This window comes from Amborella trichopoda, chromosome 2 (genome assembly GCF_054954075.1).
Source record: "Amborella trichopoda isolate Santa Cruz 75 chromosome 2, AtrichopodaSantaCruz75HAP2 v2.0, whole genome shotgun sequence".
Taxonomy (NCBI): domain Eukaryota; kingdom Viridiplantae; phylum Streptophyta; class Magnoliopsida; order Amborellales; family Amborellaceae; genus Amborella; species Amborella trichopoda.
The window spans coordinates 63710024-63724144 of record NC_142337.1 but is presented as its reverse complement, the minus strand read 5'-3'; the positions used below and the strand labels follow the sequence as shown (position 1 = coordinate 63724144).

Sequence of the window (14121 nt, the reverse complement as noted above, 5' to 3'; positions counted from 1 at the left end):
GGGAGAAGCTGAAACAGCAAGGGATGGATGCCTCTCTCTTGCTAAAATCCCTGTTGGACTAGGAATAGATGAATCATCCTTTTATGGTTGGGGATCTATTTGTATTACCAAGCATGAATAATAACTTAACATAAGATGAACTCTCTATTGATCAGTAGCCAATCCAATGCATGTAAGCAAATCTAAAAGGTTAGCTACCTCTTATGTTTCTCTTTCTATTACTGTGTGAGAGAGAGAGACTAAAGTAAACTCTAGATCCATAGAGAGAGAGAGAGAGAGAGAGAGAGAGGCTCAAGTAAACTCCAGATCTATTTGAACTTTGGTCCAGACTGTTAAATAACCAAACAGTTACCATCTTTTACAATGAATGTAACCCCACATCCAAAAGAATTTAACGAGCTTCTCGGGAAAAAAAACTGAGTCTCCAAATGAAAGAAAAATTCACACCAATTATGCACAGCTCGGGAATGTATACTATGAGACTAATTCATTTTTCATACAAGGAGGTCATAGCTATTAAATGTAAAATCCAATAGATGAAAATACCCCAACATTTGAGAAAATTTATTGAACTTTGTGCCCATATATCCAAAACCGCCCAATTTCAAATGTAACTGTTGATGATGATTGTGACCTTGTACTAAACACATATGGTCTCATTTGTGTATAATCCCATCCCCCACAACTCACATTATAGCTCTTCTCTTGACATAAAAATTTGGAAAATATTAGGACGAACCACACATCTTAGGTCTCAAGGCTTCCAACAAGATAGGCCAAGCCCAGGTCCATGGAGGTCCAACCTCAGGACTAAAATTTGTAGGCCAGCCCATTTTTTCTAGTCCGACCACTTAATCCATTGACAGAAGAAATAATAAAAGAAAGATGAGAATTCTTTACGAGACTCCACGACATTGTAGTGACTTTGGGGATCTTTCATGAGGCTTTGAACATTTCCGTTCCACATTCAAAACCGCACAATAGTTATGTACTCATCATGAAATAGCTCATACGAAAATCACCCAAGGTTAAACTATTATGTACTCCCATGGGAGCAAATTACACGCTTGTTCCCAACTACAAAACACCTATTTACTAATTGTTTCACCCCAGATCTTTCATCCCCATGATCAATCTAAAAAAATTCATTGCTGTGCCCTAAAAATGATCCAAATTAATGTCCCCATCAAAAAATGCATGCACACCAACCATTTTAAGGATGACATCCCGGTTTTGAGAGCCAAGAATCTTTTTATGTTCCAGTGAATCAAAGGTGTACTTTGAGAAATATTTGGATAAAAAAAATCCCCCAACTGCTCCGCCTACAGTAATAAAAATACAACTTACTTATGTAGTATCAAATACGACCAAAAGTTTAACATCAAAAACATAAATTAAAAAAAACCCATTTATCTTTAATACAAGATGATCACAATTAATCTTGATTATTGGTTGTGAAATTCGATTGCCGCATTTATTCCATTAACCAAGCTCAAAACTTTAAAATAAATTTTTTTGAACTTTGTAATACACCCAATCTATCAAATTTCACATTGAATAGTTGTAAGGAATTGTGACCTCCTTATATATGTAAAAAAGTCTCATCGTAAAGTCCCAATAAATTAAAGCTACAAAAGTATTATACAAGCTATTCACGTAGAACATGGATCAAGCATTTAAACTCAAACTTCAAGATCTACAAGGATTTACTTGGGTCAGGATCACCTCGCACCACAAGAAGTCATACCCCTATAGGAGAGTAAGACACTGTGAAGACAAATACAAATATCAATTAAATTAATGTTTTTGCAAGCCTAGCTACAGAAAGCACATTCCTAGAGAAAGCACCTAAGTTTTCGCAGTTTCCCATGAGTGCACGGATTCAGAGCCCTAAAAGAAGCATCCCTAAATCAAGAGCCCCAGCTCAAACCAATAATTTAGAAAAGGTAACCAATACCCATATCAATTGGAAAGGGTCTATATACCAGTTCAGGTATGTGCTTTGCAGCTAGATGTACAAAGAAATTGAACGGGAATGAGACCCTGAGGAACATTCATCAATAACACCCAAGCCACTGCTTTCCCAACCCCTCGTTGGGATTCCATAACTTGAGAAGTCCTCTCAAAGAAGCTGCCAATCATCCTCGTTCGAGAGACTGTTGGCCTCTCCCTCGAAAGAATCGGCCTCCAAAACCAGTTTTTGGTTGCTGACTTCATCTTCACAAACACTAGACCCGCTTGCCAATGCGCCCTTCTTCACTGGTTTCGAATTTGTAACAGTAAACAATGGTGCTCCATTTGAATTACTCGCAATCTCAGCAGCCCGAGTGCAAAAATCCTCAAAATCATCTGCTCACAAATGGAAAGCAAAAATCCCTTTACTTTCATTCTCGGAACATGTTAATACAAAAATTAAAACCGGAACAAATTAGGTCTCAACGGCTGTGAACAAAAACATCAAAAAAAAAAAAAAAAGAGCCAGAGAAATAGTGAAATACTTAGCAGGGATGCCAATGAGAACCTCTCAAATATTTTTGAAAGGGGAACCCCTTTGAAACTATGGAATTCTACCCCAGAAGGGGACACAACCCAAACAATCTGCTATTCAAAGGATTAACTTGTGCATATATCAAACCTACTCTGGTTTTACTGGTAAGGAACCTAAAAAGGAAGAGAAATAAAAAGAATGACCACATTGATAGAGAATGAGGTACAAATTGGTTCTGAAAACTCGTCAACCTGCTCAGAAAGTTATGATATTTCAACACCAATACATAGCAACGAAATATTTGACATGAAACTATTGATCAGCTTATCGGTGGTCAGAAAAAAACCATTTCACCATTTGGAAATGAAAAGGATGGATTGGCCAAATTTGCAAAATCATGGCCATCACCTTTTATTGATGTCAAGTAAGCAGCAGCAAAGCATACCTTTATCACGGCAATAGAATCCGATTGCCAATGAGGGATCAATCGTGTCAAAAGGCATCTGTCTTACAACACTGGAACCAAGCAGAAAAGGCAGAAAAATATTAGAAATACAACAACCAGTCTAATACGATAAATAAGCAAATATAATGCCCATATGCCCAATTTGACCTACTTGCAGTGATAGGAAGATGTTTCGGCCTCCAAATTGCCTGGGTCAATATTTACAACCTGTATAGGACCATAAATATGTCTAAATTATTAGTGACTAGTACAGCGGCTAACCAAACACCTTATTTCCTTCCCATAATTAATAATTTCAACAAATGAAGCAAATCATGCAGATAACAATATGTTCCAATATTCTAAATTTATTTTCTGGCCATCTGCCATGTGAAATGGGCAAATATTAGTTCCTAATCCATCCCACAATAAAAAGAAAATGCCTTGGGACAGTCTAAAATTTCTAATTAAAATCCATAATATTGCAGGCAAGGAGACAGAATACATGTGCATTTTAATGCCTTTCTTCAAAGGGTGTGGTTTGTATAAGGCTGAGGCCGTAAACAATCGAAATAAGGCCCACCTTCAAATAGTGTCGAAATATGTTGTTTCAGTATCAGAAATCTGTATGATGGCCCGGAAATTTTATTTTCATCTCTAACTATAAAATTTAAAGATTCAAAAATAGTTTAGATGGAGTAGATCTATGAAAATCTGAAAATCTTGAAAATTGGCGATCTAAATAATACATTACAACATGCACTATTTCCAAGACTTGAAATCTATTTTTTTCACTTGGCCATACGTCTTGAGGTCGAGATGGTCAAATTCAGGGTGTTTCAGCATCAAAACAACCTCTTCCAGTGAATTTTTGAGGTACGCCTTAATTTGATTGTTTAGGGTCTCGCCCTTATATAAACACTTTCCTTCTTCAAATGCTTTGGTGGCTGCTGAAAGCTTTGCTGACAGGATACACATTGATCATGACCCAAATCTCACAATTTTAGCCAATAAAACAGAAGAGACCGACTTATTTTAACAGTTGCAAGGAGGTTTGACACCCTCTCAAACAAAATTCCTCTAGATGCACAGAACTAGAAAGGTAGTTGCACTAAGAAAGGGAATGTCGCAAATCAGAATGACTAGGGCAGGAAGTAGCTACAGATTTGGAAGTGCATGTCAAAGTGACAGCGCTACCCTTAACACAAAGGTCCTGCAAAAGAGGTTCTTATTTGTAGCCCAGTACTATGAAGCATGCCAAGGCCTTAAATCTACAATTCCCTAACCTGTTATTCTTTTGTTCTCCAAGCCAATAAGTTTCAACTTTCACAAATAACTTTTTAAATTTTTACCAGAACAAGTCTCTCAAATACCTTAGTTACGGTGAACACCTAAAAGCGTCAATAAGAATAGTAGTAGGTGAGGATACAACTAACGATACCTTATTAGGAGGATCATGTAAATATGCCTATTACAATAAATGCCATGGCCAGAACTCCACCAAATTTCAATACACATAACCACAATGTAGGATGCTCACTACCTCAAACTACAAAAATTCTTAAATACATACACAATATCTTGTGTATTAACTTGCTTATTGTCTTATTCATGAACATATATATTCCATTGGATAAGATAGTGCAGCTACAGTAACTAAATATCCACCACCAAGTTATTTCAGAAGTTTAGCAAGTGTCATTGAAAAAGTCAACTTTACCAATATGTTTTATCTGTGTTGAACCTATTCTACTCACTACTAGCTGGGTCTTTCTATTCTTCTGAAAAAAGTTGTGGGTGCCCATACAAGAAGGGTAGTAAACTAAGTGAACTGAATTTAAGCACTCTTTTGTGTTACAAAAAGTAATCGCATGCATGCAGAAACATGTTTCAGTCTTACGTATATCTGATATTCTAGGTTAAGACTGCGCTAGAACATTATATCTTAAATTAAAGCTAAAACAAGTAAGTAGGAAAAAACAACACTTGGGATATGGGAAGAATTGGAAAATCAGCTAGCAACTGGACCAACAACACCTCACACCCCCAAGATTATGGATTCTTATAGTATGATAGTGTTTATGCCCAAATCTGGGGAGAACTCGGAATGAGATCTCAAATTCATGTCAAATGGTCAAAATATGTATCGATCAATAAAGATGTGGGGCATGTTGAATTACAGATAAAACTGATGCGGATCTAGGTAGATCTGACCCCTTTTGAATCTACTAGCAGCGTCGGCTAAAATCTCACACCAATTAAATCCTTAAAAGCTAAAAATCTAAACTAAGCTAGAGAATGATAAACAAATTAGGAAAAGAAGAGATCTCTTACCTAAGGAACCCAGAGTTGGGGCCCATATCAACCCTACGGGTTGATATACACTTATGATGCCTTCTCTTTCTTTCTTGAGGAATTGGCTTAAAAGGTTTTTGGACCTAGGAGATTTTTTTTTTTATGCTGTTAACTGTTTGGACCTAGGAGATCTTATTCCTAGGGTTTTGATTTTTGGAGATTTTTTTAAGGGATTTTGGCCTAGGGTTTCTAGCCTAGGTTTTTCTAGATCTAGAGTTTCCTCTAGCAAATGGGAACTTGCTAGGATTTTCTAGGAATTTTCCCTAAGTTTCTAAAATTTTTCCAAATCTTTTAGGAAGTTTGGGATTTTCTAAGAATTTTTTTGGAGGATTTTTCTATGGGCAGTAAGAGGGGCTTATATGGGCTGGGGTTCTAGGCATCTTCTAAGGAATATTCTATTGATTTCCTAGGGGTTTCACACATAAAACCTTTAAGCACAGACCTTTAGAAAGTTCTAGAAGGCTCTGATATTTTCTGAATATTTTCAGGTCTAAAAATTTGCGCAATTCTTTGTGACTCGTGCTGCCCAACATGATCTATGTCGTGCAGGGACTAATTGGAATTTCCGCAAACAAATTTGTTTGGGCTATAACTTTCAAACCCTAAGTCAGATTTGAGGGACTCTTGAACCTTTGGAAAGCTTGCGACCTCCTCAATAATTTTGAATAAAGTTCGATCCATTTTGAGTGAGTTCTAAGGGGTCCACAAGGCTATGACTTCAGGGTCTCGGTTTTCAAGTTTGTAGCTGTCGGATATGTGTTTGGGTTAGTTTTCTATGTTTATTAGTCTGATGACTAATTTGGGGTATTGGTAGGTTTAGGATCAAGGTTTTAGGTCTGAGACGCTGACACAGGGTTGCAGGGTTTGGGGAATTCTCTTGGCCTTCAAGGGGATGTCTACAGATAGCATCACTTCTAAGTTCCAACACAAAGCATCACCTAGAAGTGGCACTTCAAGGCAACGTCGCGACACTCATAGGTGTCAAATTCTTCATTGGAACTATCAGACAAGTTGCCAATTCTTTCTCAAAGGTCGACACTTTCTCAGAAAATATCAAGATGTACAATAGCTAACTCCCTGAAAGTGCCAAAGACCTCATAAACAGCATCAAGACTTATGAACTTACAAATGTATCAGACACCAAGTATCAAGTACAATATGGATGTGTTGTTTAATCAAGAGATCTTGCTAAATTTGCTTCGGAGACCTCTTTGTATTGGCTAGGGAAGAGAAGACCTTTGGCACTTCAGCCTATTAACATGGTGCTTTTCTAAAAACTATCTGTTTTTTTTCTAAAACATCTCCCATATTTTCAAAATATCAGCTATATTTTCCCGATATTTTGAAAACATCAGGATTCGCTTTGCTTTGTTAGGAGCCCCAAGCCCAAGACCTTCGACCTCCAACAATGATATCAACAAGATATGCGCAAGGTGGGCAGGGTGGCAGATGCCACAACATGAGTTCTATGGACCTGGAACTCCTTAACATTTTACAAAAGAGAGAGAAAAAATAAATAAATTTGGGGGGCCATATAGAATAGCCCCCACCATAATGCCACCATGGAGCAAGCCTTTTGAGAGAGCTTACATGTGGCCTTCACAATAATATTAGATAAACAAGCACAAAACTCCACTATTAGGACTAAAACATATATCATCCAGAATAGTAGATGCAACACTAGGTTGGCAATGTTGGAATCTAGCTCATCCAAATAATCCATTATCAGTTCATTGCTAAATTTCTTCTTTATTCTGATAATGAATTCATCTGTAACTTATAATAGAAAACTCTATTCATGATGCTTGGATGTTAAGGTTATCAGAACATACTTGATTTTTTGACCCATGTAACCAACCGCCCTTAGAATTCTAAAAGACAATGCTGATTGAACTTCATGTGATTCTACATGAAGAACAGATAAATCTCTTTTACACCAGAGAATCAATAAATAATCAAGTTTAGAATGATAAGAACAAGAGTATACCGATTGAACTTCATGAGGATCCAAATATAAAGCTTGATCATCTTGCACACCAACTATATATGTTGAAGCCCCTGGTTTTCCACCCAAGATGCCAGTGCTTTGAGGAAAGGTGAAGGTTGCCCACAATGATGGGATATACCTAGTTAACGAATTAAAACGGAAAGTACTGCATAAGCAAGAAATTTTGACATTGTATGTCAAGTGTAGTCTACTGCAGAATTGATATTTCCAATTTTAAATCAATATACATTTCAAAATGTTAAAAAAATAATAGAGAGTGCAGTCAGGGCACCAAAACAATTTTAGATGATGTGCAACAGAAATTCCAATCAAATTGCAAAGCAATTCCATCTTTCGTATCAAACCATACAAAAATTACCAAGACGTTTTTCTGAAAGGAAAATTACCAAGACGTTTTTCTGAAAGGCCAAATAGTGGATCCAACAGTCGCTGAACACCCATACTAACACTTAACAGGGATGCCATCTACTTCACCTTTACAGGGTATAGTTATTTTATATCCAAAACTCTCTCCATGCTCTTGGATTTAAGGTCTGACTGGTTAATGAATACTTTCTTACTAAATGGATGATAGTTTTCCCATTAACAACAAAGAGATTTCAGATCAAATGTGTTAAGGATGGACACAAGAGCTGCGCAGTCTTGGTTAAGTTCTAAGGCATGGGTTGGCATCAAGACTGGACAAGGAAGTTCAAGCAAGGTTCAAGGTCTGTATGAGTAATGACAAAACACTCTAGACACAGAAGAGTTAAGGATTTGAACAGCAGCTCCAGACAAAAATGTAAATACTTGCTCTGTGTGGGTCAGGGAAAGATTCAGCTGGATGCCTTCTTTATAGAGAGATTGTCCAGTAGACGAAATGGAAGAGCTGATGCGGATCTTGCAAGTAGTGTCAATAACTTGATATTCTAGAGCAGCTTGTTGGATAAGAAGGACAGACTGTCTGGAAAAATGAATCTTCCGGTATTTTCTCATTTGAGACAGATTCTCATTTGACACACAGAAAATGGTACGTATTCATGACACTTCACTCCAGCCCATTTGGGTTGGAAGAGGGAGGTTTCCCTAGTGGTCTCCTCTAGTATTACATGTGCATGCGTGTAGCTATCAATATGGTTATTGGGGATATAGAAATTACATGTCTTTGGACATATACATCTACAAGTACTAGATTCTTGAGCATTAGAACATACTAATCAGTATTATCATTGCATTCAGATCATTGTATGCAAGAACACAATGAGCTATATTTTTGTCTCGATGAAGAAGTGAAATATCCACATCCTTCTCAAGAAAGCAAGTCAACAATTAGAAATAGACACTCACAAACACAAAGATAGATTGATCACAATAATATACAACTTCATCTTAATTCAATCAATATTAACCACTTGGACCATGTGGAATATATCTAGCAAACATCTTTGTTTTTTATTTTGGGTAGGTGACTGCTATGAACTATGAATTCAAACACAGCAATCTCAACATGGAATCACAATTTTACAGAGAAACATGAATTTAGATTAATATTTAAGTTCAAGAGACTGCTATGATACATTAGAAAAGATATACTTCATAGAGTATGATCATAATTTTGACTTTTGACTTCCACATTCCATTCCAAGAAGTAGCAGAAAATTGAGAAACCTACAAAATTTTACTTATTTAGCCAGGATAAGTAGGACAAACACCAACCTGGGATTAACCTTGTCAAGTCCAAGAACCAGCGGAACCAACAAAAGAAGAGGTGCCCAACTCTCTTGACCCCCACAGAAGCTAGCGCAAATCCTTTCAGCATCCTCAATGCAGAGAACTGGAGCTCCTCCCCTTTCTCCATCTTCATCTCCAGAGACAACATACAAAGCCATGGGCAAGGATACGTTTCGATCTCCAAGATGGATCTGCTCCCTTGATATACGGGCAAGAGTTTCCCAGGTACGACACATAGCATATGGTCCTAACCAAGAACCAGCAGCCAAACCATATCCTTTCCCATATTTAAGTAGATTGTGTATGGACAGCGAAGATGCCTCAGAATCACCAAAGAGATGCAAAATCGCGACATACTCCGGATCAAATGGCTGCATAATCAACATGGCACCATCATGAGCAACCCTGCAGGGCAAAGTAAAGAGCCTTATCATCCTCTATATTGACCATAGCAGGAATTTCTTTAATTTTCTCGATAATCTGATGTTTGTTTCTATCAATGATAACCATGCATATCCTCCCCCATTCATCTCACCTTATGAGTAGGTTTGCTCCAAGATCGCCCCAAATGATGAGAAAGCAAAGCCTGCATACAGAAAGCAGTTTATCAATTATAATGAACTATGAAGAAGCAAAAATTAAATTAAAAATAAAACGTGGACAAATAATATCAACACCTGAACTACAATAAGCACAGTTTAGGTGTGAAACCATGCAAATCATACCATATGCATTTGAATAAAAGAAAATTTATTAACAAATCAAGTAATTGTGATACAACTTATGGGCGGACAAAACCATAAAAGTTGAGAATACCTGAGCAACAAGCATCTGACTGCTTCTGATCATGCAACCCCAACCGGCATCACTAGTGAGCTTTAAGTCCCCGATAGTCTCAAAACCTGCAAAGAAGGATGCATTTCAAGCATACACAATAGAAACTGAAGAAGTGGATAATTCATAACAACAACCCAAAGCTTTCAACAAAATTAACTCAAGTCGAACCTTTCCGATAAGTGATCCAAATCCGTGATGAGAGATCTTGCAAAAATGCAGCTTTACCATTAGCATGAGTTAAGTCACTAGAGGATTCCCCCGATGAAACTTTATAGCAAACCCCCAAGAGCCATATATCGCCATTTGAGTTAGAAACACCAGTCTTGCACAGCCCCAGAATACGCTCCTGGAGTAGCCTCATTGGGCTACCAGCCAACGCTCTCCTAAGAGCTGCAGACCACCTGTATGTTCTATTTCTCAAAACCTTGGTCTTAACACTGGAATTTGACTCATTATATGATTCAAACATAGAAAATGGAGATGTCACCAAGCTTGACCATAAAGAAGTTCTTAGAGACTTCGACTGACAATTTTCTCTCTCTGTGTCAAATGGTGAAAAGGGCTCTTTTTCTGTAGATCCAGCTGAACTTCCCACACAAAATTTTGAATCCACAGACTTCTCAGGCAATCCCTTCATTACCTATTCAAGAGCAGAAAAAGTTCACAGTGAGGTTCCTCATGGCACCATGTTTTTTTAACTCAGAATGATAATTATAGAGGCTAAGAAACTGTGGTGAGAAAATGATACAATATAAAACTAAAACATTTAGTAATTAAAATTAGCTTATAAATGGAAATCCTCACAGAGAACCCCACTTCTTTTGCCTTAGATTGTCATTGTCATGATATGTTGGAAAGAAACGGTAGGAAGCAGAAGCAATAAAAGATAAATAATTCCTCATCACTCAGCATCTATATCAAACCACACACAGTGAAACCATACGAACACAACAAATGGCTACACAAATACATTCATAAGTAATCTCACAGTGTCTCATTAAGTTCAGAAAAATATGCTGAGTATACCAACAGTTGATAGTTTGTGGGTCATGAGTAGGGCACGACTTCTTCAAACTACAAAAGAATGTCATCTTTCAAAAATTTTTCTTAATTACATAATTGAATTTCACCCACTAAATCTGCATAAAGTAATAGCCTAAGAACCAGCTACTGAAACAAGATATATACCAGAAATGTCAAAATCAATGCAAATATCAAACTCAACCCTGATCCCGAAGTCCAAGAAAAGGTCACAATGGATATAGAGAACTATAGGCTCTCAATTGAGTCTCCCGGATAGGAGTTCTCAATAAGGCAGAGGACCCAGATCTCTCCTGTTAGAACTACTTCATTTTGATTTCATGATTTGACCATCAAATTTCAATTATCCAGATACCTTGTAAACTACATTAACAATCATGTGAAATAGCACCTCACATTTGCGGCAGATGGCATTGCATATATCGAATCTGACTTGTAACCCGTCGGATGTGAAAGCAACTTCAGCACGTTTGAAATGGTAATATTACTTACACTACTTAGTTGTCAGTTACCTGGTTGGTTAGTTTATTAGCATAACCTATATTACATTTTTCTAAATTTTAATTGTTCATTCAACATTTATCTAATAGGTCCATACAAAGAAGACGAAAAACTTGAGCAAAAGCGGTTGAACGACCTTGTCTTCATTCAGTATAATCAAAAGCTGCAGGAGCACCATCAATAGCTGGAGCACAATCAGAGGGATGTTATTGAAGTTGATGATATGGATGATACTTCCAAGTGGCCGGTTGATAATGGGGAAGATGAGGTATTCCTAGGAGAGGGCTTGACTGGGGTCAGGTCCGTGAGGTTACTGGGACACTATTGAGCCTTGTGTGGACCACACAATCTCAATCTCAAAGCCCAAGGATAGGGAGAAGGCAAAGGAGAAGAGGAAGAGGTTGATGAGATTGAGAGAGGAGGATGAAGAGAATGAAGCAGATTCAGATGAGACAAGGGATGACGATCAATATGTTGAGGAGGGGATGACTTTAATGATGATGGCATGGCATCATCATCAAATTCTATTCAAGGTGGTGATGACAGAATTGTCATTTTAAGTTATTGAATAGTACATCACATGTCAATAATCGACATCATCCTTTAGTATTTCACTTTTGATCACTACTTTATCAATTTATGTAAATGCAATATGTACTCTGAGTTTCGTAGCAATTTGATGACATTTGAGTCTTTGTAATGCTGTATTTATTTTATTTTCAGGGGCTTTGGGGCTCTAAAAGTGCCCTAAAACTCCCTAATCACCCAAACCCCTGACATAAAAACTCCTCAGCAGCCTGGCCCGTACTCGTTCCTAGGCGCCCACCTAGAGGCCAGATCCCAAACCAACTAGGCAGGTCCATCCGATTTTTTAACATTGACACATACATGTTTTATGTAACATGATCAAGAAACAAGAACCTAAAGACAGAGTTAATTACCAGGAAACCCATGGAAATAGCACTATCATAAGAATTAAAAATAAAAAACCTAATATCACAGTACCAGCATACCAAGACTCGTTTCTAGACAGGTACTCGGCCCTGGCCCGAGGCAAGTTACCGGGGCGAATCGAAGGAACTCGCCTGAGTTGTACACATTTAAAAAAACACAAAAAAAAAGAAGGAAAAACAGAGTAAAAAAGGAAATAGAGTAGAGAAAAAACAGGCACATGGCCAAAGGCAGGTCCTTGGCCAAATGTCCATGCCCTCTACTTCCCTCTCTATCCCACCATCGCCTTTCTCGCTTCCCACACCCAATCGGTGCATCTCTCTCTCCCTCTCCTCAACCAACCACCGCCTTTCTCTCCCCACACCCAACAGGTGCATCGCTCTCCCCATCCCCATCCCCATCCCCACCCAACCTCTCCCTCTCTCTCCACCCGATCAGCCCATCTCTCTCTCATCTCCCAGGCCACACCCGACCAGCCCATCTTTCTCTCATCCTCAGCTTCCAGTCTGTGGACGTCCCCCATATCTTTCTCAAATCTCTCTCCTGATCGCTGTCTCCCAACCCCGGGCACGGGCCCTCTCTCTCTCTCTCTCTCTCTCTCTCTTTTCCACGACAAAGGGGGCAGATTTTCTAAACCCCTTTTGGAGAGAAAGAAGAAAAGGGATGGAGGGAGGGAGGGGGTGAGAGATATTACTGTCAAAAAGAGAGAGAGTGAGCGAGATAGGAGGGACAGAGAGATAGAAGCAGAGATAGAGAAAAGGAAGGATAGTGAGAGAGAGAATACCTGGTTGTAGAGAGAGGAAGAGAGAGCGAATAGAAATAAACGGGGTGATGCCCCCTTTTATTGTGTTTTTGGGCGAATATCGCTCTTTATTAAGCTTCGAGCAATTGTACAGAAAATCAACACGAAATATATCACCATGATCGACAAACAGATAAATGAACAGAAAATATCCTCCTTTTGGATTAATAAAAAAGAACACAAAATTTGAACAAAATTCATAAACCAAAACAAGTTCACAGATGAATAAATACCATAAATCAAACTCTAGCATCTAGGTAGTAAAATTGAACTGAATCAAATTCATGATCCTTACCTTGATAAGGTAACATGCAAATTAAGGTGAAACCTTTCCGATCAAATAATTTTTTTCCCTGCAAATTGAGAAAAAACTATACATGAGAATTAAATTTCAGGTAGAGGGGGAAGAAGGAGAGCAGGATTAAATGGGAAGAAACCCTAACCTCAAGCTCGATTTATTGGGAATCATGGTTGCTACATGAACATTCGTATAGAGAGAGAGGATAAATAAAACCGGGAAAAAGAGAGAATGACAGAGAAGGCGAGCACACGCAGACGCGGATATATAGTATTACTTTGTGAGGAAATATCGAGTTTATCCTGTGTAATGGTGGACGAATAAAGCCCTTCATTTCTTTAATAAAATAATTTGAAAGCACATGCTATGCTCCCGGGGGAGCATATCAATCAAAACACCTAACCAGGATGATTTTTTAAGTCTAAAAAATGGGAATCATATAAAAATTACTGGATAATTATCTTTAGAAGAAATTGGATAATTATCTTTGGAAGAAAAATTTAAAGTTTGAGTTCTAACGTTTAGATTTAGCCCTTCAAATATTATACGGTCTCTATTCAATCAAGAGGCCTTATTTTTTTAGAACTTTTTGTGCAGATATTATTATTGGTAGAGATTATATCCTCAAAATTTGAAATCTAAAGTGTATTGTATTTTATCCAAATGAGTAAATAGTATGAAATAT

General features: G+C 37.8%; 1 protein-coding gene across 4 annotated transcripts; it reads right to left on the bottom strand.

The window, feature by feature from the left end:
- Positions 1-1604: 1604 nt before the first annotated feature.
- LOC18445348 (cysteine protease ATG4) lies at positions 1605-13672 on the bottom strand. Of its 4 annotated transcripts, none has more exons than XM_088859425.1 (11): positions 13582-13672; positions 13434-13491; positions 10372-10483; positions 10012-10244; positions 9823-9908; positions 9542-9592; positions 8992-9411; positions 7276-7414; positions 3106-3161; positions 2934-3004; positions 1605-2349 (listed from the first exon to the last, which is right to left on the bottom strand). In XM_088859425.1, exons 7-11 carry the CDS (start codon positions 9390-9392, stop codon positions 2123-2125), a joined length of 894 nt encoding a protein of 297 aa, XP_088715551.1. In that variant the 5' UTR covers positions 9393-9411; positions 9542-9592; positions 9823-9908; positions 10012-10244; positions 10372-10483; positions 13434-13491; positions 13582-13672; the 3' UTR covers positions 1605-2122. The 4 variants fall into 4 exon arrangements, 3 of the variants coding, with proteins under 3 accessions (XP_088715551.1, XP_088715550.1, XP_006855548.1); XM_088859424.1 differs by having other exon boundaries at positions 8992-9377; XM_006855486.4 differs by having other exon boundaries at positions 8992-9377; positions 10012-10483.
- Between the last annotated feature and the right edge of the window lie 449 nt (positions 13673-14121).